The sequence below is a fragment of the Rhinatrema bivittatum genome, chromosome 11, assembly GCF_901001135.1.
Source record: "Rhinatrema bivittatum chromosome 11, aRhiBiv1.1, whole genome shotgun sequence".
Lineage (NCBI taxonomy): Eukaryota > Metazoa > Chordata > Amphibia > Gymnophiona > Rhinatrematidae > Rhinatrema > Rhinatrema bivittatum.
Genome location: NC_042625.1, coordinates 57,970,201 through 57,992,823, shown reverse-complemented (window position 1 = coordinate 57,992,823; position 22,623 = coordinate 57,970,201). Strand labels below are relative to the sequence as shown.

Here is a 22,623-nt window from a genome sequence, read left to right as displayed (position 1 = left end):
GGGTTTTTGGAAATGTGCGCGTACAGATGTTTGAGGTCTAGGGAGCACTTCTAATCTCCCTGCTGAATGAAAGGGGAAATAGTACTCAAGGAGGTCTTTTTGAAATTTTCCCAGTGAAGATGCTGGTTGAAATTCTGGAAGTCCAGTGTGGGTCACAGGCCTCCAGACTTTTTGGGAAACAGGAAATATTGGGAGTAGAATCCCCAGCCACATTACAAGTACTTTTTGTGCTAACAACTGCTATATCTCATGCTGCAAGAGTGGAAGGTAAACGGGGTTGGATGGTGGGATAGCAGCATGAGGGATCACTGGTTACAGTTTGAAATTGATGTGGTATTCTTGGAGGACAGTTTTTAGCATCCACTTGTCTTGTGTTATTTGGTTCCAGATGGTCACAAACGATTAATCTCTGTCCCCCACCGGATGGTGCATTACTGTTACCCGGTTGAATAAAAGCTTTGACTCGATATTGCTTGCAGTTGATGATGTGGTTTTTGTTGACAGCATACTCTTGGGTGATCTCCAGCTGGTATTAGGTGAGTCTGCTGGTGCTGTATAGGAAGAGATGGTAAACAATATTGTTTGTAAGATCGGTATGGCCTCCTGGGGTAATAAGGCTGCTTATATGCCAGATATGGTCTTCTGCTGGAGGAATGTGGTTGTGCTGCTGTGGACAGTGATTGGACTGCTATGTTCTGTTCTTTGATTTGGGACACTGTCTCCCATAATTTTTCACTGAACAGATTGTCACCAAGACAGGGCAAGAAGGCCAGCTTTTCATGTACATCTTCTTGAATGCTGCTCGCTCCTAGCCAATGGATGCAATGGAAGTACAAGCTGTGGTGTCAAAAGATCTGTATATCGAGCAAAGCAGGTGACAAATAGCTTCCTCTAAATCGTAGAATGGAGCTGGTAACATCTGATTTCCAGTTTCCAAACGAATGAAGAGGTTTAAGTTAGGGACACAGTCGTAAATGTACTGGATCGTGTAAAATTGGTGTTGAGTGATCCTCGCTGTGAGCATTGTTCCCTGAAAAACTTTCTTGCTAAAGTCATCTAGAATTTGATCTTTTCCGGGTAGAATGTTGGAGTGAAGGCAGGTCTTTTTTGCCTTCTTGAGGGCAGATTCTACTACTACAGAGTTGTGGGGAAGTTATACTGCACCATAACCCGGTGACTTCTTCATTCAAAACTTTAAATTCAGCTTTCAGGTGGTGGTGACATCCAAGTAGGGTAATTTCCACATTTTCATTAAGAAACATTCAACACCGTATGGGTTAGCAAGGCAGATGGTTTATGCCCTGCTACATTAAATACTGTGCCCATTTTCTCCACAAATTTGGAGTATGTTAGGTCCTCCAGAGGTGGGTCTGAAAGAATATCCGTGTAGCTGCTGGGGGACTACCCTGGGGAATGAATACTGGATCATGAGGAATGTAGCAAGGGCTAAGGACTCTGCAATCCAGAGGGAGCTGTGACTCTTGGCAGTTGCTCACTGGAAGAAGGTTGCATATGTGTTTATTTTATTTATTTATTTATTTATTTGGGGTTTTTTATATACCGAAGTATAGCGTTTTGCCTTCACTCCGGTTTACAGGATAACAACGTAATACATACAAATATCTTATAACTATCTTTAACATTCAAAGAGTAGAACCTTATTTAACATATTAAATGGGAAAATTATATACAGGAGATAATCTATACGAAGATATAATATATGATATTCATTAGCTATTATGTGGAACAAATAGCAATCTGAGCAGGGGGATGATGACGTTGGCAGTGAGGGAGCACCTGGCATTACTCTCTGCGGACAGTATGGCTGGATAGGGTAGATCAGTGGGAAGGTTGGCTGTTTCTGTTCCAGGACAGAGGAGGCAAAGAAGCCGCATACTATATCTGTTATTTGTTCCATCACTTGATGCAACCTTTGAGCAGGAAGAGCATCTTCCTCAGAGACTAAAACAGATTCTTGCTCCACTGTAGGTGGTGGATTTGCCAAGGGGAGAACCGAACAAATTGATTCCAGAGATGTAGACTGAGACCTTGGGTTAACAGTTGGGAGATTGGTAGTGGGAGGTGGTAGTTGAAGCCTGGCCTCTGTCATTGAAGGACCGTGTGCCATACATAGTTAAATAGGTAAGGCGGCTTTCAATATTTCTTGTGCATATCACTCACCTGTGTGCACTGGCAGTACTGGAAATGTAATTGGTTGATCTGCTTGTTTTGATCGCCGCAAAACTGTGGAATAATAAAATAGAGAGATATTTGAACCCTCATCTGAACTGTTGAGGTGTATTTTTTCCTCTTTTTGTATAGAATGCATAGAGGTAGTTGTAGTTTGCATTGATGTGTGCTTTGATGCTTACTGTGGTGTGCAAAATGACCTTGATTCTTTCAGTGCATATCGCATTGGGGACTTTGATGTGTCATGCATCGGCTTCTTTGATGCAGCATGCATCAAGAAGTGAGATGTACCATGGGCTAGTCAGTACAGTGCTCCAGTGCATCGTGCATTGAGTGGACCAATGCACCTTATGTTGTGGACTCTAGTGCACTTTGCTTTGGGCACACCGATGCTCCAGTGCAGCATGCATCAGTCATTTTGACATGTCAAATGTCCCAAAGCTCTATGTATCAACTTTTTTTTCCATTTTATTTATGCATTTTATACATTACAAAGTATCAAAGCCTTTGGAAAAGAAACATTTTCCTAGCATGTAGCAGATGGACTCAGGACCAATGGGAAGAGTGTACTCCTGATAGCAGTTGGAGACGGATCAGATTTCAATCTGACGTCAGCCCTAGTACATATACCCCTGCAGGAAGTGCAGCTCTTCAGTATTTTCCGTCTCCATAGCAGTTAGGGACTCTATGCACGCTCACACAGCGTTAGAGTAATTTTACCAAAGAAAACCAAATTAAGAAGAAATCTTATCTCTACAGACGAGCCCTGCTCTCCTGCGGTGACACCCATTGGGTCCCTCCCCCAGTTGAGAATTCCCGAGGTGATTTCCGCGATCCCTCGGAGGTAAGCCTCGGTCCGGCGGCCGACTCTCGGCGGGGACCTAGCCCCCGACATCGGGTGAGGCTGAGGGGCAGCGGGTACAACCTCGAGCGTGGCGGTGATGGTATTTTCCCTCTCCCCCCGCAGCCGGAGACCGCCCGGAACGAGACTGGGAACCACCGAGACAAGGTAAGGTAGAAATCTATTTAAAAGTCTCCGGTCTCCGAAGCTCGAGGAGACGCACAGGTTGCCAGCCGGGACCAGTGCCACCGGGTTGATCTGCCCTAGCAGGGCTAGACCCCGGTCAGATCCGAGGGTCCTCCCACGTGGAGACCCTCAGAGGTGGTCGCCATATTGTTCACGTGGTCGCCGTCACCATTTTGCTCTGTTCGCCACCCTGTCCGCCATTCCGATCCGTGCACACAGAGGTGAGCCATGCTCACAAATACCTTGTGCACACAACGTCACGCACCCAAGTACCCTGCGCACAAGCGACGCGCGTAGCCACTGTGCCGGGTGCATAACTTCGACCTGTGCGCACAACAGCGCTCACATCTCCCTGAGCGCGCACCAAATCTACGCGCACAACTTCGACACACACCGGAGCGCACAACTGTATTTTACGCGCACAACCCATGGCACCACCGGAAAAGAAACTCAAGGCTCAGGGCCTTTGCCCAGCATGCCACATTAGAGCTACACAGCATGAGGAGGCCACGGCCCTGTGTATACAGTGCGAAGAGGCCCTAAGGGATCCAACTCATGGCCCTCCCCAGCCGGTACTGGGTTCCGGCCTCTCAAACAGTACGCCGGACCTAGCATTGCACATCGGGACCCTCCCTCAATCGGGGCTCCCCAGGGACACAGTGCCTCTTAGTCTAGACCCAGCATCTATCTCCTGGGTGGAATTCTTCAAAGGTCTGCATACCTTCGTCCACATGCAACCGGGGCCTCCTGTAATAATGCCACAAGCTCCACCAGAGGACCTCAACATTCTGGGACCCTTTATGCCCAGGGAAATGATCCTACCACCCAGAAGTCCCACCTTCGGGGACCCGGACAACTCGGATGAGGATTCAGAACCCCTGGAAGAAGGGGAACTCCCTCCGGGAACAGAGCCCCACCGAACCATGAGACTGTTCTTCACCAAGGACGAGCTTCCAGACCTGGTCTCACACAGCTTAAAAGAGCTTGCTATCCTGGGCACAAGTGCCTCAGGGGAACCTAAGACGAACCCTCTACTGGAGGGACTCAGTCAGACCTCCCATCATTTCCCATTATTACAAGCCGTCCAGCAACTAATTGACCTGGAATGGGATGCCCCGGAAACTACGTTCAAAGGGGGGCGGGCTCTGGTAGCCATGTACCTTCTGGACCCAGCCCCCAAAGATCTCCTGGCATGTCCGAAAGTGGATGCCATGGTCTTTGCGGTCTCGAAGCGGACTATTATCCCGGTGGAGAGAGGAGCAGCACTCAAGGATACTCAAGACAGACATCTGGAATCTATCCTCAAACAGTCCTTTGACGTTTCCGTTATGTCTTTACAGATCGTGGCCTGCTGTGCTGTGGTGACACATGCCTGCTTATCACAGACCAGGAACAACACTCCTGGAGAGGCCCTGGAACCAGCAGTATCATTTCTCGCAGACACCGCTTCTGATCTGGTGGCTCTGAAACTGGTCGGCCGACGCATCCTCCAAAACGAGACTCACAAGGATGCCTTTCAAGGGAACACTCCTGTTCGGAAGCGAACTAGAGAAACTAGCCAACAAATGGGGCGAGTCCCCACTGCCACGGCTACTGGAGGACAGGAATAAGAGAAACCAGTGATCCTTCCCCCGAACCTGCAGGAGCAGAGGATCACAGCGCTTCAACTCATATAGAAGCACATATCAAACGGCCCGTCCCGCAGGCCGAAGCCAGTCCTTTTGGAACAAGCACAACAAAAGGGGAGCCAGCTCGAGCCCAGGCCCCAGCCGCACCCCACAAGGAAAATCAGTCGATCCGTCCAAAGGAAGAAGCCATAGGGAGCAGACTTTCCCTATTCTACAAAAGATGGGTTGAGATAACTTCGGATAAGTGGTTCCTATCCATCATTCAAGAGGGATATTACCTGGATTTCCACCACCTTCTTGCGGACAGGTTTGTGGAATCCCCCTGCCACGACTTTTCCAAGAGGATGGCAGTGGAAGCTACACTGACCAGATTGCTAGCCTTAGAGGCTATAACACCAGTGCCTCCACAACAAATAAATATTGGACATTATTCCATCTATTTTATCGTCCCCAGGAAAGAAGGAATGTTCAGACCCATCCTGGACCTCAAGGCTGTCAACCGTCTCCTGAAGATTCCTCGCTTCCACATGGAAGCCCTACGCTCAGTAATAAGGGCTATACAACCAGGAGAGTTCCTTACATCCCTGGACCTGTCGGAAGCCTACCTACACGTTCCGATCCATCAAGAGCATCAGCGTTTTCTACGCTTCTCGATCCTGGACCATCACTACCAGTTCCGGGCACTATCATTCGGGTTAGCCACTGCACCCCGGACGTTCACAAAGATCATAGTGGTGGTGGCAGCAACACTGAGGAAGGAAGGAATCCATGTGCACCCTTATCTAGACGATTGGCTGATCAGGGTGAAATCCCCAGAGGAAAGCCACCAGGCAACCAACAGAGTCAAAACTCTACTGGAGAGTCTCGGGTGGGTGACAAACACAAACAAGAGCTGCCTGCAGCCCTCCCAATCTCTAGAATGCTTGGGAGTCCTGTTCGATACCAAACAAGACAAGGTCATCCTGACACCGACAAGGAAATCAAAACTGATGACCCAGTTATGAACCCTGTTGACGAACTTCGCCCCACAGCATGGGACTACCTACAAGTCCTCGGCCTCATGGCATCCACACTGGAAGTAGTGCCATGGGCACGAGCTCACATGAGACCCCTACAATGCTCACTACTATCACGATGGAATCCACTGTCCCAGAACTACACCATACATCTTCAGCTCCCGGACAGGGTTCGGGCCCAACTACAATGGTGGCTACAAGAAGGCCATCTGAGCCAGGGAACGAGACTTTCCTCACCAACCTGGATCCTGCTCACCTCGGATGCCAGCCTACAAGGATGGGACGCACACTGCCAGGGGCTAACCGCCCAAGGGCAATGGAACAAAGAAGAGGCGGGATGGAACATCAATCACCTAGAAGCCCGGGCAGTCAGACTAGCCCGCCTACGATTCGGTCACAGACTCCGAGACAAAGCAGTCAGAGTAATGTCGGACAACGCCACAACAGTGGCCTACATCAACCGTCAGGGAGGAACCAGAAGCCAACAGGTGTCTCTAGAAATAGACCCCCTAATGTCATGGGCGGAAGCGAACCTTCAAGAGATCTCGACCTTCCACATCGCCGGGAAAGACAATGTCGCTGTGGATTACCTCAGCAGAGAAAGTCTAGACCCAGGAGAATGGAGGCTGTCGACCACAGCATTCCAATTGATAGTAAACCGTTGGGGAACACCAATCATGGACATTCTGGCAAATCAGTCCAACGCCCAAGTGCCCAGTTTCTTCAGCCGCAGGTGGGAACCCCAGTCCTTGGGAATCGATACCCTGATACAGTCCTAGCCACAGGTGACTCTGTTATACACCTTCCCGCCAATTCCCCTATTGGGCGCAATCTTCTACAAGATAGGACACCACAGGGGACCAGAACTTCTAGTGGCCCCGGACTGGCCAAGAAGACCCTGGAACGCAGACATGCAAAGACTGCTGACAGGAAGCCCCCTCCCGCTACCTCCACACACAGACCTGCTCCAACAGGGACCAATCCTCCATGAGGATCCAGCTTGATTCTCTCTTACAGTCTGGCCATTAAGAGGACTTGCCTGAGGAAGAGCGGATACTCGAGGGCAGTAATTGACACCCTACTCCGAGTACGCAAGTTCTCCACATCTATAACATACATAAGGATTTGGAGAGTATTCGAAGCCTGGTGTGAGGACCGCGACATCATACCACGCTCAGTCAAAATTCCTGCGATTTTGGAATTCCTGCAGAACGGCCTACAGAAGGGATTGTCTCTCAACTCCATCAAGGTACAGGTGGCTGCATTGTCATGCTACGGAACCAAGAGCGAGTGCAGCAGCATAGCTTCTCACCCAGATGTCTCATGCTTTCTGAAAGGGTCAAGCAGATCCAACCACCCCTAAAGTGGCCGGTGCCTCTTTGGAACCTCAACCTGGTCCTAGATTTCCTAGCAGGAACCTCCTCCAGACCTTTCCGCGGCTTGTCTCTCAGACTATTAACATTGAAGACAGCTTTCCTGCTGGCAGTCGGTTCGGCCCATAGTATATCCGAGCTTCAAGCACTGTCCTGCCGGGAGCCGTTCCTCAGACTCACCCTGGGAACCATCCAGTTACGCACAGTTCCGTTGTTCCTCCCCAAAGTGGTGTCTCACTTTCATCTCAACCAAACCATCTCGCTACCATCGCCAGATGAACATAGGAATTCGGAAGAGGCTCGAAGTCTATGCCATGTCAACATCGGCAGACTCCTAATCCGGTACCTGGAAAGGTCGGAATCCGTACGAAAGACGGACCATCCATTTGTCCTTCACAGCGGGAAGAAGCAAGGGGAAGCGGCCTCGCAAGCAACCATAGCCCGCTGGATCAAAGAAGTCATCAAGGCGGCCTAAGTAGAAACAGGCAAGCCACCGCCTTTACAAGTCAAGGCCTATTCTACTAGAGCCCAGGCGGTGTCCTGGGCGGAAGCCAAGATGCTGTCACCTGCCGAGATCTGCAGGGCGGTGACATGGTCCTCCATCCATACCTTCTCCAGGTTTTACCGCCTGGATGTTCAGGCTCGGAAGGACACAGCATTTGCAAGGGCAGCACTAAGTGGGTCACGGGCAGCCTCCCACCCGGTTCAGGAGAAGCTTTTATGCATCCCATTGGTCCTGAGTCCATCTGCTACACGCTAGGAAATGGAGAAATTACTTACCTGATAATTTCGTTTTCCTTAGTGTAGACAGATGGACTCAGCATCCCACCCACGGCTGCCATTACTCATGGAATTCTCAGGGGATTCACGGGTAAGCCATGCTTTCCTTCAGCTAGGACACCCATCCTACTGGGTGTCGATGTTTCTTGGTTGAGGGCACTGGCAGTCTCCAGCTATAACCAATTCAACCGGTTCAAATTTGTTAGCCAAGTTATAAAGTTAATCACGTCATCCAAGTTATAAAGTTAATCAAGTTATTCAAATTATTCAGTCATATCTATATCCACAATGCTTTTCGAGGAGAATACTGAAGAGCTGCACTTCCTGCAGGGGTATATGTACTAGGGCTGACGTCAGATTGAAATCTGATCCGTCTCCAACTGCTATCAGGAGTACACTATAACCATTGGTCCTGAGTCCATCTGTCTACACTAAGGAAAATGAAATTATCAGGTAAGTAATTTCTCCATTTAGGTGCCAAATAAGATATAAATACAAAAAAGAAAAACAAATTACAATTAGAAACATTAAATATATGGTAACCTAAATACAATCACAAATGCATTAAGCAAAGGGGGTGGTCTTCAAGGAGATAAAGGAAATTTATAAAGAGGAAAAAAAAAATTAACCTGATGGGCACTACTTTAATATATTTTCGACTAGATCAAATAGAAGTGCATGTGGCTATAGCAGAGCTCTGGTATCCAAAAAGACTTACTTGTTCTAGAGAGAAAAAAATATAACAGTCATCATTCTTTTTTATGATACATTTACAAGGGTACCTTAAAAAAAATGTAGCACTGAGGCAATAGTTTATTATCTTATTGAAAGGAAATCCCCTTCTTCTTTCCTGAATAATTCTGGAAATATCAGGAAACATTGCTTTGATGACTTTGATGCATCTTTCTGTGGTGCGATTTTTGCCTGATGCTGTCGTACCCTTTTTGGAAGGCACGGGCAGAATGCACTGAGTGTATCGATGAGTCTCAATGCTTTGTCTTGGTAGGCAATTTGACTGACTGAGAGGAACGAGGTGATCTAGTGCTTGACACACCTGGGGCTGCCAGTCCGGGTTTTCACAGTGTGAAGAGCCTTTGCTTGAGAATTTGCTTCTAGAGGAAACAGAAGTGATGACATCCAGAAGTTGAAATGCTTTTGCTTCTTGGCTGTAGGCTTGCTGTTTTTTCTGCTCAGGATCATTGAGAATTTGGGGCCATTCAGCCACATGCAGTACAGTTCAATTGGTCATGATCTGGACTGAAGTATTCATATCACTTTTCTTGACTATCCACGATGGGCATGATTTGCCACCAAGCACATGACTTGAAGCCAATAATCGTTTTCTTTGACATCATGTTCTAGAAAATTCAAGGAAACTTAAAATGCCGTTCTTCCCTTCTTGTTTGTTCTTTTTATTATTATTATTATTATTATTATTATTATAATCCTAAAGACTTAGTAGCATTGAAAAGTGCTGTTGTGTGTCACTGAAAACAGCAAGTTTTAGAGAATTTTAGGACTCTGGAGAAAAACTTTGAAGAGAGACAGAAAAACCGTCTACGCAAAATGCAGACAAAAATAGACAAAGAAGACTCTGAGGCAACATCCATGCCGGAACTCCACATATGCTCAGTAAAGTTCAAATCTCTACAAGCTTAGAGAGACAGATCTGTTCAGTGCCGCCAGATGACATCACCTACAGATCGTGGCTAATTCAGCCATGCTTATCGATAGAAAGTGTCTTCCCCAGACATGCCACTCACTCTCTTTGATGCTGGAAGTCAAACATTACTGGAGGTTTGCCTTGAGACTTCAGCATATTCACACAATGAATTCTTAGCAAGCTACATGGATTTTATGTCTGTACATAGATCCTTGCACTCACTGGAGCAGGATTTTATTAAGTGCACATGGTTATTGCTTCTTACTAGTAAATTCCATAGCATGATTTGCTTTATTTCCGTTTGTGTCTTTTTTTTTTTTTTTTTTTTTAATGGTACAATGTTATTCTTTCCCTTTCTGTTGAAGCATGCACCTACCTTTAGTCATGCTTTTTTGTTCTCAGTCTGCATGCTTGTGCCTACTCTTTCTGCTGTATTTGTGGATTTTAGCTAACATATTAATTGCCTTCCAAATACTGTCCTTTATCTATTAGAAGATAATCATTTGACCAGCAAAACAGCAGATAGGTTGCTCAGAATATTGCCTTATCTGTTTTTCGACTTTATATCATGGCTGTGTACAAGTGTCCATGACTACCCTGCAGCAGCTGTGAAAGCAGAATTTAGCAGTACAGTATAGAGATTAGGCACAGACTTATGAAACTTAGAGACCATTTTCCAGTTCCAATTTCACCACTTACTGTATCACTATGAGCAGGCTGTCATGTCTTGATATCCAGACTTAGGCCTGGATTTATCAAAATGCGGTAAGTACCGCATGCGATAGCAAAAGGGGCGTGTTTTATGCAAAACTTCAGTTTATCACAATTTGCGCTAATTAGCTATGCGAAGAGCTAAGTTAGTGCACATTGCGATAACATTATCTGAATTTGCGATAGGTGTCAGACCTGTTGTATTTCCTGCATAAGAACACTGGGAGGACCATTTTTGAGAGAGAGACTGGCCATAATGTCATCCCCAGAGGGTAGGTATTTGTATCCTTATGATAGGCCCACCTAGTAACTCGAGGTGGGGTTTAGGTATGAGTGTAGAGGGTTAGGGGCCACTTTGACATTCTATGTGACATGTACGAACAGAACAGTGGTCTCTTGTGAAGATCTGATGGCCTTCAGAGTGAGGAAACTCACTCCAAGATGAGATTTGAGCAGTATTCTCTCAACCTAGCTTGATGTTACCCAGGTAGAGAGACCATCAAGCTAGGTTGAGAGAACACTCCACAAATCTCATCTTGGAGTGAGTTTCCTCACTCCGAAGGTCATCAAATCACAAGAGACCACTGTTCTGTTCGTATGTGTCACATAGAATGTCAAAGTGGCCCCTAACCCCCTACACTCATACCTAAACCCCACCTCGAGTTACTAGGTGGGCCTATCATAGGGATACAAATACCTACCTATGAAGATGAAATTATGGCCAGTCTCTCTCTCTCTCTCTTGCTCTCTCTCTCGCTCTCCCCCCCCCCCCCCCCCCAAGGCTCTGGGCCCTTCAATTCTCCTCAAATGGGCCTTACAGGAGACATTGCAAAAGGCGATGAAACCTTATCGTACAGCCTAACGCAATTCAAAGAGGTGTAGTTAAAATCGGCGTTACGGCTGTGCGATAGCTCTTCGCGGACAGCCTAACCCAGCCCACTCTCCGCCCCTAACTCCTATTTTCTGAATTTGCATCGCACCATACGATATGATGCTATCGCATGCGGTAAGGGCCTATCGCATTTTTATAAATGATCCCCTTAGTTTGTTATTTATCTTGTGTAGCACTGTATACATTAGCAATAATAGTTGTAAGTTAACTTATTTTTTAGATACTCGTAAGCAGTATCAGAAAGTTCTGTCTTCTTTTCCCAGGTACCACAAAAGCCAGGCCATATATCTGGAGTCTAAGGAAAACACGAAGATCAGCTGCGTGATCAGCTCTGTGGGGACAAATGAGGTACCAAGCTTTCCTTTTCATTTCAGAGGACAGGAAGGCCTTTTCCATCTTCCTCCTAAAGGATGAATACAGTGCCCTAAGCTTTTTCCAATAGAAGCAGGTGAAGACCAGCCTTCTTGCTGACTACATTTATCTGCTCTTGCCTAGCAATTGAATTTCTTCACCAATGGATACACCTAGACAATGGGGGTGGGCAAACTATGGCTTGCAAGCCAAAACCACCCCATGGGACTATTTTATCTGGCCCGCTCATTATTAAAAATAATAATATTTACTGGACCGCCTATGTTGTAGCTCCCTGTAAACATCTGAGGTCATGTGTGACTTTGTATATCATAAAAAGCGGACAGTTTAGGCATTTACTGATGGCTTCAGTAGGGGCATATGCTATACTATGGTGTTTTTCATTTCCCTGCTTACTTGCCTACCATTGATTCCAGCAAGGACCACTGGAGATTGCCACTGCTGCAATGCTTGAAAAAAAATAACAGCTGTTGTCCTGCTGTGTCCTATTGCTGCTCCCTTCCTGAGATCATCAGTAAATTAATAGTTAATATTTTTGCCTCCCTTCTTGTGAGGGCACTCCTTCCTCTTCACATTGCTACTGGAGCCCATGTGCAGAGCAGTGAGCAGCTAAGATCCCCATGGAGGAAGGGCTGTACTAAATAGTACCTGGAGCAGTGGCAGTAGCTGGAGTGGGAAGGGAAGCCTGAAAAAAAAAAATAAAAGCTGGCAAACTGAAAATATCACCACCACTTGTTCCCCTGTTCTCGCCTGCTGCATTTTTATTTGGAATAACTGTAAAATTGGGGCTTTTTAAATTAAGAGGAACAAAAGCTGCTGCTTTCTCTTCTCCTGTACAACATCTTTGTTTCTCTGCTTTCTCTTCTCTTCTACCATTGCTGCCACCGTCGACCTCTGCTGTTGCCTCTGCTGCTGCTTTAAGCAGCAAAAAATGGGCAAAAGAAAAAAAAACCAAAACAATACCCGCTGCCGCCCATACCTTTCCAAGGACCACCAGAGACCAGCCACATCCACTGAGGCTTGGGTATTTATCACTTTAAAAGTTGCAAAACTTCTTAAAGTGCATCAAGTCCCTCCCATTACAAGTCATTATAAGAATTATATTTATGTATACTTTTGTTTGTGATTTATATATTGCACTCCTAGGCTACATTAAAAAAAAATTGAGGCTTTGCATGCCATTAAAAAAACCCCAAACAAACCCCAGTTGTACCTCTGCATCCTCATTGCTTTTAAGTGTAACAAGGATTGTAAAGTCTCAGGTTTTCAGTATGTAACCTGGGCGTAGAAGATGTCTGTGAAAGGAAACAAATCTGTTCTTGGGACAGTTTTTTTATTTTTTTTTTTTTGTTCTTGCTGGATTTTTTTTTTTTTTTTTTGTTCATTAGAGATTATTTCCAGTCTAGCAGTCTTGTAAATATAAGTTAAATTTCTAGGTTTAGAAACTTTGATAATGATTTTTTAAAAATTTTGTAATACATTTTTATGGTTATACACATTTAAGTAAAGAAATTATGCTGTCTGTTTTTGTAACATAAAGCTCTTATTGCTCCTTTTCTCCAGGGGAACCCTTCCCCTTCCTCCCCCTGGCTTCGTAGCTAGAGCTTCAAACCAGGACAGGCAAGATCCAGTAATGTAGCCCTGTGTAAAACCATTTGCCCATCCCCTGACCTAGATCCTACTGGTCCCATCAGGCATAACATTAAAATAGGGTCTCTTGGCTCTGCTGCTTCATACATGACATCCTGTCATTGTATAGCAGCATTTCCAGCCTGAGCCAGCAAGAGTGCTTACAATATAGAATTAGCCCATTTTTTTCTTCAAATTTAAAAAAAGTCATAGTGGTCTTTTCATAGTTTAGTACAATTTAAATCTTCAGGCTGGCTGGCTTTGGTTGCTCCGAGACTTCCAGGCATCTCCAGCTTGTTAAAAGTAAATCACTTTTCTATAATTACTGGACTGTATTCTGTGCTGGTTGGATAAACATTACATTTATCAAGACTTGGTGATATACTTATTCTAGACCACACAGGTCCCTTCTTAATATTGCAACCTACTCAAGGACCTGTGTGGTCTCAAAAGCTCATGTACAGTATCAGCTTTGGATAATTTACATGTTGGTCAAATGAAAAAAATCACAGCCTGTGAATATTCCAATTTTCTTCAAGGCCAATATGACTTCTAGAACTCTGCAAGTTACTAGACTGCTATTTTGAAACTGGCTAGTCTGCTGTCCATCAGCCTGAGCCTTGCATCCCATTGCTGTGACTTTGATCATTCGAGTTTCACAAAAGCAGCAGTAATAACATTGTCCCATTGCCATTTTCCTCAGTAAATGGTAGAGTAGCAACTTGAAAAACTAGGTTTAGATAAAATGTGCTTTATCAGGTTAGATTATTTTTGGTATTATTCTTGTATTTGTAACATACTTCCATTGTATGACCCAAGCCACTAGCTGGAGGGTGACATTGATTTATTTTTTCTCTCTGCTGAGCATTGTAGTGCTTACGGGATACAGTCATGCTTGGGCAGAAGGGACAGTGATGTTATAGTCCATGGACTGGAAAGCTGAGATAGCTATTTCATTTTAGCAAGTAACTTTTCTGCACCTTAGGAGGGCAATTTTCAAAGCAATTTGCCTAGCCAAAAAATGTTCTTCTTTAAATGCTGCTAAAAGTACACATCGGCTTCCCAACACATGTACTTTTATCCTTATTAAAAGGAAGTGTCCTTTGGGCATGTTTAACATGCATAACTGATAGTTAAAAAAAAAAAAAAAAAGGATTGTTCTATTTTTCAATCTTGGCCGTCTGCACAAAAGAGCAGGTGTAAAGTACACAGGTGTTATTTTTCATACAAGTTTTCACAAAAAGGTTGCAAGCACATATTTGCATGAAATTAGGATGACACATTAGAAATGAAATATTCCAAATCAGCTCAACAGCAGAAATGCAGCTGAAACAATTAACCCATTTGCTTACCCTCTGTTAGGCCCCCAAAATATATTACCATGCTGCATCTTCTCCCTACATTATAAGAATAATTAACTAATTGTGGTATCCCTTTGAAAATGTGAGTTATAACCTTCTCATAATGGGCAGCTACTCAGATGGATCAGAGGAACTTAAACACATTTTAATATATTGTGAGCCTTCTGTCCTTTACAAAGGAAAAGACAAAGGTGGACCCAAAGGGATATGCATACATTTTTTTTTTTAACCCAGTAATTTCCTCCTCCTCCTTTATACTTCCAGTTCAAGCTGAACCAGGCTGAGATTGCCCCATGAGCCTTTGTTACCCAAGGATTTGTCCCCTATTTTGTATTCCACCCTTCCCCTCTCCACCAGCACACCTAGACTGATCATTACAGTGATAGCCTTGGCCGGAGGCCATGCACCAGAGCTCCTTCCAAGACCCTGAATCTGGCCTACGGGTGCAATGACCATGACTTCCCTCCCCCTTGAGGACTGTGAACGCTGCCCGCGCAGCATCTTAAGCTGACCTGGGAAGTGGAGGCCTGACTCGCGGATCAAACAAGAGACCTTCTACCATACAGTGTACAACATTTGCCATCTGAGCCACCAAGCTGGCTGTATGCGATTGTGAGGGGTGAAAAGTGGCAAAACCACACATGAGAAGAATGCAGCTTATAATATATCCAGGGAGGCTAGCAAGGCATGGAGTGCATTCAGTATGACGGGAACAATTAAGCTTAGGAGAGTAGATCAGAGCATATATGTATAAATATTTGAGTCATGTGCAGATTTATATGACAGACTGTTCAAGATAGATGAAACTGATAGAAACAGAAGCATTAAAATTCTTCAAAGAAAATTTGATTTGGGGCACTCTGATTTAGGAGTATTGCATATGAGATTTCATATATTGTTTGGTATGTTTAAAACGTTTTATGTTAGCACTGTAATCCACCTAGAATGGATGTACCAGATTGGGTGGAATATAAGAAATTTGAATTAAAAAAAAAATGTTATTGTGTTAATAAAAGGCTGTAGATTAGCCTACATTTGCTGACATCTTCCATAGCGGTTTTCAGGAACAAAGTGAGCATAATCTTAGCTGCTTAAATGATCAATGGGTTCAGGGATATTTGAAACATAAAATTAGCAGTAGGTGTCTAGAACTTTCAGAAGAAAGCTGAAAATGATAGACAAATATCTTTAGTCTGCATAAAGACTATGTTGCCACTGCTAAGAAGCAGTTTGTGTCTTGTTTTTGTAAAACGTTACGTATTATTGGTTTTGATCTCTGCTCTTCTGCTAGTAGGTTTGCTTATGTGCACCTGGAGTTCTGGGGTAATTCAACAGGCCATTTCTGTAGTACATATAAACAATATATTTGCCAACCTGTGCAGGGGACCCACAACTGTCTTCTGTCGGCCTGATGCCTCCAGCTTGACGTGCCCGTCTTAAATTAGCAAGAACATAACGCATTACCTTTTACCGGCAGTATGTAAGCAGACTTGTTGTGGGAGAGTGGCTCAGAAATTTCACCAAAACATTTAAATTTTTAAAAAGTTCTTTTCATAGAAACAGAATAAAATAGTAGGTAAGGACCATAGGGCTCATCTAGTGTAATGCTATAGAGCCCAGTTGATCTCTGACTTTTTCTTCCCTTTTTTTTTTTTTTTACAGCTATGGATCCTCTGTGTTTGTCTCAGGCTTTCTTAAATTTTGTCACATTTGGCTTCCATCACAATTGCCAAGAGACTGTTCTATGTATCTACCACCTTTTTCATAAAAAAAAAAACTTTTAAAAAAAAAATATAATTTGAAGTTTTATCGACCATCTCAATCAATACAGATAATACCAAATCAATGACCTCTGTATAAGGCAATAAACACAATTTTTTTATATAGCTACCCCTGCCCCCCCTTCTTCCCGAACATATGACTCATGTAGGGCCTGATTTTCAGAAGCATTTACATGCTTAAAAGTGTTTTACATGTATAAATGCACTTTACCCGAATAAGTGGGCTTTTGAAAATTGCTACAATATATGCCATTGAATTGTCCATAGGATTTACCTGTTAAAGTACATTTTAGTTTTTGGGTACTTGCCAGGTTCTTATGGCCTGGATTGGCCACTGTTGGAAACAGGATGCTGGGTTTGATGGACCCTTGGTCTGACCCAGTATGGCATGTTCTTATGTTCTTATGTTAAATGGCTTTTGAAAATTGCTACAATAGTAGTTACATTTAAATATGTAATTCCTTTTGAAAATTACCTTCACAGTTAATGCTCTCCAGTTGACAATACTCTTGAGACACAACAATCAAAATCTAGAGAGTGCACTACACATCATGACCTTGGGCAGCTCATTATGACAGAATAACAAAACAAAATCCTTCTATTAACAAGCAACAACATAGGTCCTTATTATTATTCTATTCTCCACCCTCTGTACAACAACAATGCCTGGTTCTACCTTAAACATTGAAATCCTTTACAACATTCTGTAATTATATTGTATCCTAGTAAAATAGAATGAGGATACAGAAAAGAGAGAAAATTAAAGCGAAAAGACTGTATTCATGCCAAATACCTCTTCTTCCATCTCTTATAAGGATCCAGTATCCGTTCAAATTTCCATAAAGCATCCCTTTTATGCACAGTAAGTCTACCCAAATGATAGACCTGCTCAAGACAAGTACATAAGGAAGACTCCGATGGAACTTGAACCTTTCTCCATCACCTCACTTATTCACACTTGGCAGCAACAAGCACCTGACCAGCCATTAAAAGCAGCATTGAGATCCAAATGTGGAAAGGGAATGTTTAGTAAGAAGAGCTCTGATTCCTTAGACATTGTAGTCCCCAGCATCTGCTGGATCAAATTTATGATCATGTCTCAGTATAAGGAAACCTTCAGACACTCCCACCATATATGGAAGAAGGTATCAACAAGACCACAGTTGCGCCAGCAGTCTCCTGCTAATGTTGGATAAAATGTATGTAGATGATCAGGTATAAAATACCATCTATATAAAATGTTATAACTGCTCTCAATAGTAGCAGAGGAAACAGAGCTCTTACCCGTGTTTAGAAAGCATGATTCCCATTGTGCCTCTTCCAACTGTTTCTCCAAATCCTGCACCCAGGCAATGATGCATCTGAATTTTGAAGATAGCTCTACATTCAGCAAGGTATATAGCTTTGAGATGGATTTGGTAATGCTTATCAGACTTTTCACAATAGGTCTCAAATAAAACTTTTCCTTTTAGCAAATGTAATGTTACCTTATTCTATGTTATAAAATGCAGTAATTGGAGATATGAAAAATTATCTCTCTCTGAAAGGGAAAACCCATCCCACAATGTCCTAAAGGGCAATACCTGCTTTCCATCCCATATCTGTTCCAATCTAGTCAAACCTATATATTTCCATCATATAAATAACCTGTTAGAGGTGCCCGGTTGAACTTCTTATTATGATGAAATGATGTGCGAAAACAATACTTCCTTTTTCCTATGAACAACTGCTTCCATATGTCCCACACCTCCAAGGTCACAATAGACAAGAGAGACATCCCTTCTACTGCAGGTCTCACTTGTTTGGGAAGCCTTAACAAAGAATCCAAAGAAAGTTTACCCCCAAACAAATCATTTTCAATCTGGATCCACCTTTTGGAGCCCAACTGCCGAGGCCTATCAATCACAGCTCGCAACCGAGAAGCAACATAGTACCACTGCAGGTTGGGCACTCCCAGGCCCCCACTGGTTTTTTGTCAGGTACATAACGCTTTCTGCCACCTTAGGCGGCTTTTATTTCCAAACCTGAATATTTTTCTCTGCCACAATTTAAGCATCTCCTCAGGTATTGATATGGGAAGTGTTGGAAAAAATAACAAAAGCGAGGTAACTTATTAATTTTGATCACTACTGTTCTGCCCAGCCATGGTAGACTGAGCCATTCCCACCTCTGTAGATCCCAGATAATCATTTTGCAAAGTGGATCAAAATTTAGTTTATATGTCATCTCTATCTGCTCTAAATTTCACCCCCAAGTACTTTTCTCCATCCTGAATATATTTAAATGAAAACTGCACTTTCAAGGCCTCCATCTGAATTAAGAACTGATATATTTAATATTTTTTATTTTTCGTTTATTTTAAAACCGGAAACGCTTGTTTATCTCTTCGTTTCTTGCAATAGGTATCTCAAAGAGGACTCTGGATCTGACAAAGTAAATAAGAGATCATCTGCAAATAATGACATTTTATACCTATCAGACTCAGTGGTTATCCTCTTAATTCCCTCCATAGTCCAGACTTTCTCTATGAAAGGCTCTAGGGATAAAGTGAATAATAGCGGGAACAGGGGAACAACCCTGCCAGGTACCTCTGTCCAGACGAGCTTGGGGATCATCATACAACTTTTTAATACAAGTCTGGAAACTGATTCTCACCCCCATTTTGTCAAGCACCTTAAACAGAAAAGGCCAATGGTACCTATCAAATGCCTTTTTGGTGTCTACTGTCAAGAGAACAGAAGGAACCAACTCATTTCACCCTTATTAAATTTAATACTCTACTAACATTATCAGCTGCTAGCCTACTGGGAACAAATCCTGATTGATCCTCATGAATCAATGAAGATGCCACCTGATCCAATTAGAAAGCAAGTACTTTGGCCAATATTTTCAGATCTATATTAATAAGGGGTTGTAGGAACTATACAATGTTGTATCCCTATCACCCTTTGCCAGAACCGTAATACCAGCAGTATTAGAATCAGCTATTAGGAAATTAAACATGGATGTCGAAGGCTTATGACTTAAAACCTTAAGGGCTAATTTTAAAAGCCCTATGTGTGTGAAATCCGCGAGATACATGCACGATCTTCAGAGGCCACGCGCGTATATCCCAGTACGCGAAAAAACTTGGAAAGACAGAAAAAGGGCGGGACGTGGGCAGGCCAGGACAGCGTCATTTCATTAAGGCACTGTCCAGCTGAAGCGCGTGCCATAAACGACGGACCCGTGCAATTTGCTGATGATCCGGACTGTGGGTAAGTATAAAAAAAAACTAAACTAGGGTAGGCAGCTGGGATTTAGGGGTCAGGGTTAGTAAGAGAAAAGGGAGGCAGGTTAGGTAGGGGGTTTAGGAAGTTTCCTCCCAGTCCGTTCCTTTACTGGAGTGGACTGGGAGGGAATAGGGCTGATTGCACTGCAGTACACAAGTTGTAAAATCCCCCCCCCCCCACCCCCCACTTACACGCACACGATTCTGCACTCGCGTGCACATGCGCATGCCAATATAAAATCAGGCACGTGGGTAGCAGATTTTATAACATGCGCGCATCGCCGCATGTTTGAACGTTACCATCTTATAGAATTTAGCAGAATAGCCATCTAGCTCTGGGAGTCTTGCCTGATTTTAGATTTTTTATCATATTAGCTACCTCAGCTTCCAAGATTTCTTTATTCAGGAAGTTCCTCCTGTCCTCTTTTAAAACAGGTATAGTTACTTAATTTAGGTAAGTATCAATAGGTTCCTCATTTACAGTTTTATCCATAGAATAAAATTCTTCATAAAATTGGGTGAATCTATCACTTATGTTTTTATTATTGAAGACCACCTTACCCACCTTATTCTTTATTTTCAATATCTGAGCTTGGGATTGTTTTTCTTTCCTGGCTAAGATCCTATTTGCCCTGTTGTTGAACTCGAAATATTCCTCTTTCACCCTTTCCATCTGGAAGGATATGGTCTAAATGTCCAAAGCTTGCAAGACCTTTCTCAAGGACTCATGTTTAGAAAGTACCTAAGGTTGCAATGATCTTCTATGTTTGATCTCTAATTTGGCAATCTGTTGTAATAAGAATAGCCTAATCTTATCCCTCTCCTTTTTGACCAGTGACATTCGAGATATCAAATTTCCTCGAATAACCGCTTTCAGGCAGTCCCACAGAATAGCTGGGTTCACCTCACCCGTATCATTGAGATCCAAATAAACCTGAATTTTAGTTTCAAATAAGTCACAAATGGGTTTATCATTAAGTAGACTATCGTTTAACCTCCAAAATCACCCGCCCTCGCTTCCTCCCTTGGTGGACAAAGTGAGCAACACAGGAGAATGGTCTGCCATGTTATTTGTCCAATGTCCACTTCAAAGATGCTAGATACCAAGGATCTGTCCACCAGAAAGTGGTCTGTACTGGTGTATGATGAATGGACATTTTGAAAAAAAAGGTATAATTACTTGGTGTGGGATTATGCAGTCTCCAAATATCAACCAACCCCCAATGATCAATGAAATTTTTAAAATACAATTGGTCCTTTCTAGAATGCTGTTTCCCATCACTAGAATTGTCAAGAAAGGGATATTTAGTTAAATTAAAATTCCCCCTCCAAAGATAAGGGGTGTCTCAATCCATCCATCAAGCACATTAATTAGAAAGTTTATCCAGAAAGGAATCCTGTTTTACATTAGGGGCATATATATTACCTAGCGAGTATATTTCATTATTAATTTCATTATTAATTCCCATCTTTGCAGTATATACGGGTAGATGTGAATTAGTTTTTTACACTTTCGGATAATAGAAAGACTAGGGGGCACTCCATGAAGTTAGCATGGGGCACATTTAAAACTAATTGGAGAAAGTTCTTTTTCACTCAACGCACAATTAAACTCTGGAATTTGTTGCCAGAAGATGTGGTTAGTGCAGTTAGTATAGCTGTGTTTAAAAAAGGATTGGATAAGTTCTTGGAGAAGAAATCCATTACCTGCTATTAATTAAGTTGACTTAGATAATAACCATTGCTATTACTAGCAACGGTAACATGGAATAGACTTAGTTTTTGGGTACTTGCCAGGTTCTTATGGCCTGGATTGGCCATTGTTGGAAACAGGATGCAGGGCTTGATGGACCCTTGGTCTGACCCAGTATGGCATGTTCTTATGTTCTTGATCTCTAATAATGGCACAGACATCCACTACCAAATCTTTGGCAAAGAAAATGCCAACACCACCATATTTGTGAATGGAAGTAGCAGCAGCAAAATACTGTTCTGGAACGTGCTTGGATATCAACAAGCTTTCCTAACATTTACATAGATGAATCTCTTGTCAGAAGAATACATCCGCTTTCATCAGGACAGCTTTTTTTAAACATCTGCTTTCTTTTATGAAAGGTATTTAGTCCCCAAACATTCAAGGAGACAATTTTAAACTTGCTATCTTTGTCTTATTGCTTGTATTGTATCAAAGCACTTACGATATGGCATTTCTCAAAATACGGGCTTTTCAATATATAACATTCATATGTCAAAAATATCCCAAGAAAACAGCTAACTATTAAAAAAAAAAAATAATCCACCCGCCATTAGTTCAAGAAAAGTATCCTCCCTTCCCCTACCACCCCACCCTCAATTCCCTCCCCACAAATGCATCCACCATCCCAAAGATGGATCATCTCCTAGTCAAGGAATTACATTGTTTCCCCCAAGGCCCCCTTGCCATACTACAACTCCCACCATTACAGAATAAAATGAGATATCCTCAGAGAAGACTTAAATTATGACCAAAACATGAAAAAACAGATCTCTGCATCCATTCATAACTGTGGTAATACTTATATATATCAACAAGCTTTATATCCTCAGGTCTACCTAAATAGAAAAGAACAAATAAACCTTTTAGAAAATGGATTAATTAGAGAATAAATCTACAGTCACAGAAAAGATTCCTTTGAAGAGGCACCCCCTGAGTGTCATCACAGCCTTCTTCCTCTGCTAGGTACACACAACCACAATGGTGGACTCTCCTTCGTGACTGGCCTCGACACCTCACAACTGGTCAAAAGCAAAGCATTAGAAAAACACGCTGAGCATAGAATCTTAGCAGCTTCCTTCGTGGTCTTAACTCTGGACAAGAAACCATTTATAGTGAAGCATAACTCAAAAGGGAAAAGCCAACGTTATTTCACGTTCTCCCTACAGAGGATCG

General features: G+C 43.1%; 1 protein-coding gene across 1 annotated transcript in view; it reads left to right on the top strand.

Moving 5' to 3' along the window:
• Nucleotides 1–22,623, top strand: part of SUDS3 (SDS3 homolog, SIN3A corepressor complex component) — a 195,851-nt gene that overhangs the window by 171,424 nt on the left and 1,804 nt on the right. The window contains 1 exon segment of the mRNA XM_029619816.1: nucleotides 11,544–11,628. Coding sequence (XP_029475676.1) covers nucleotides 11,544–11,628 — 85 coding nt within the window.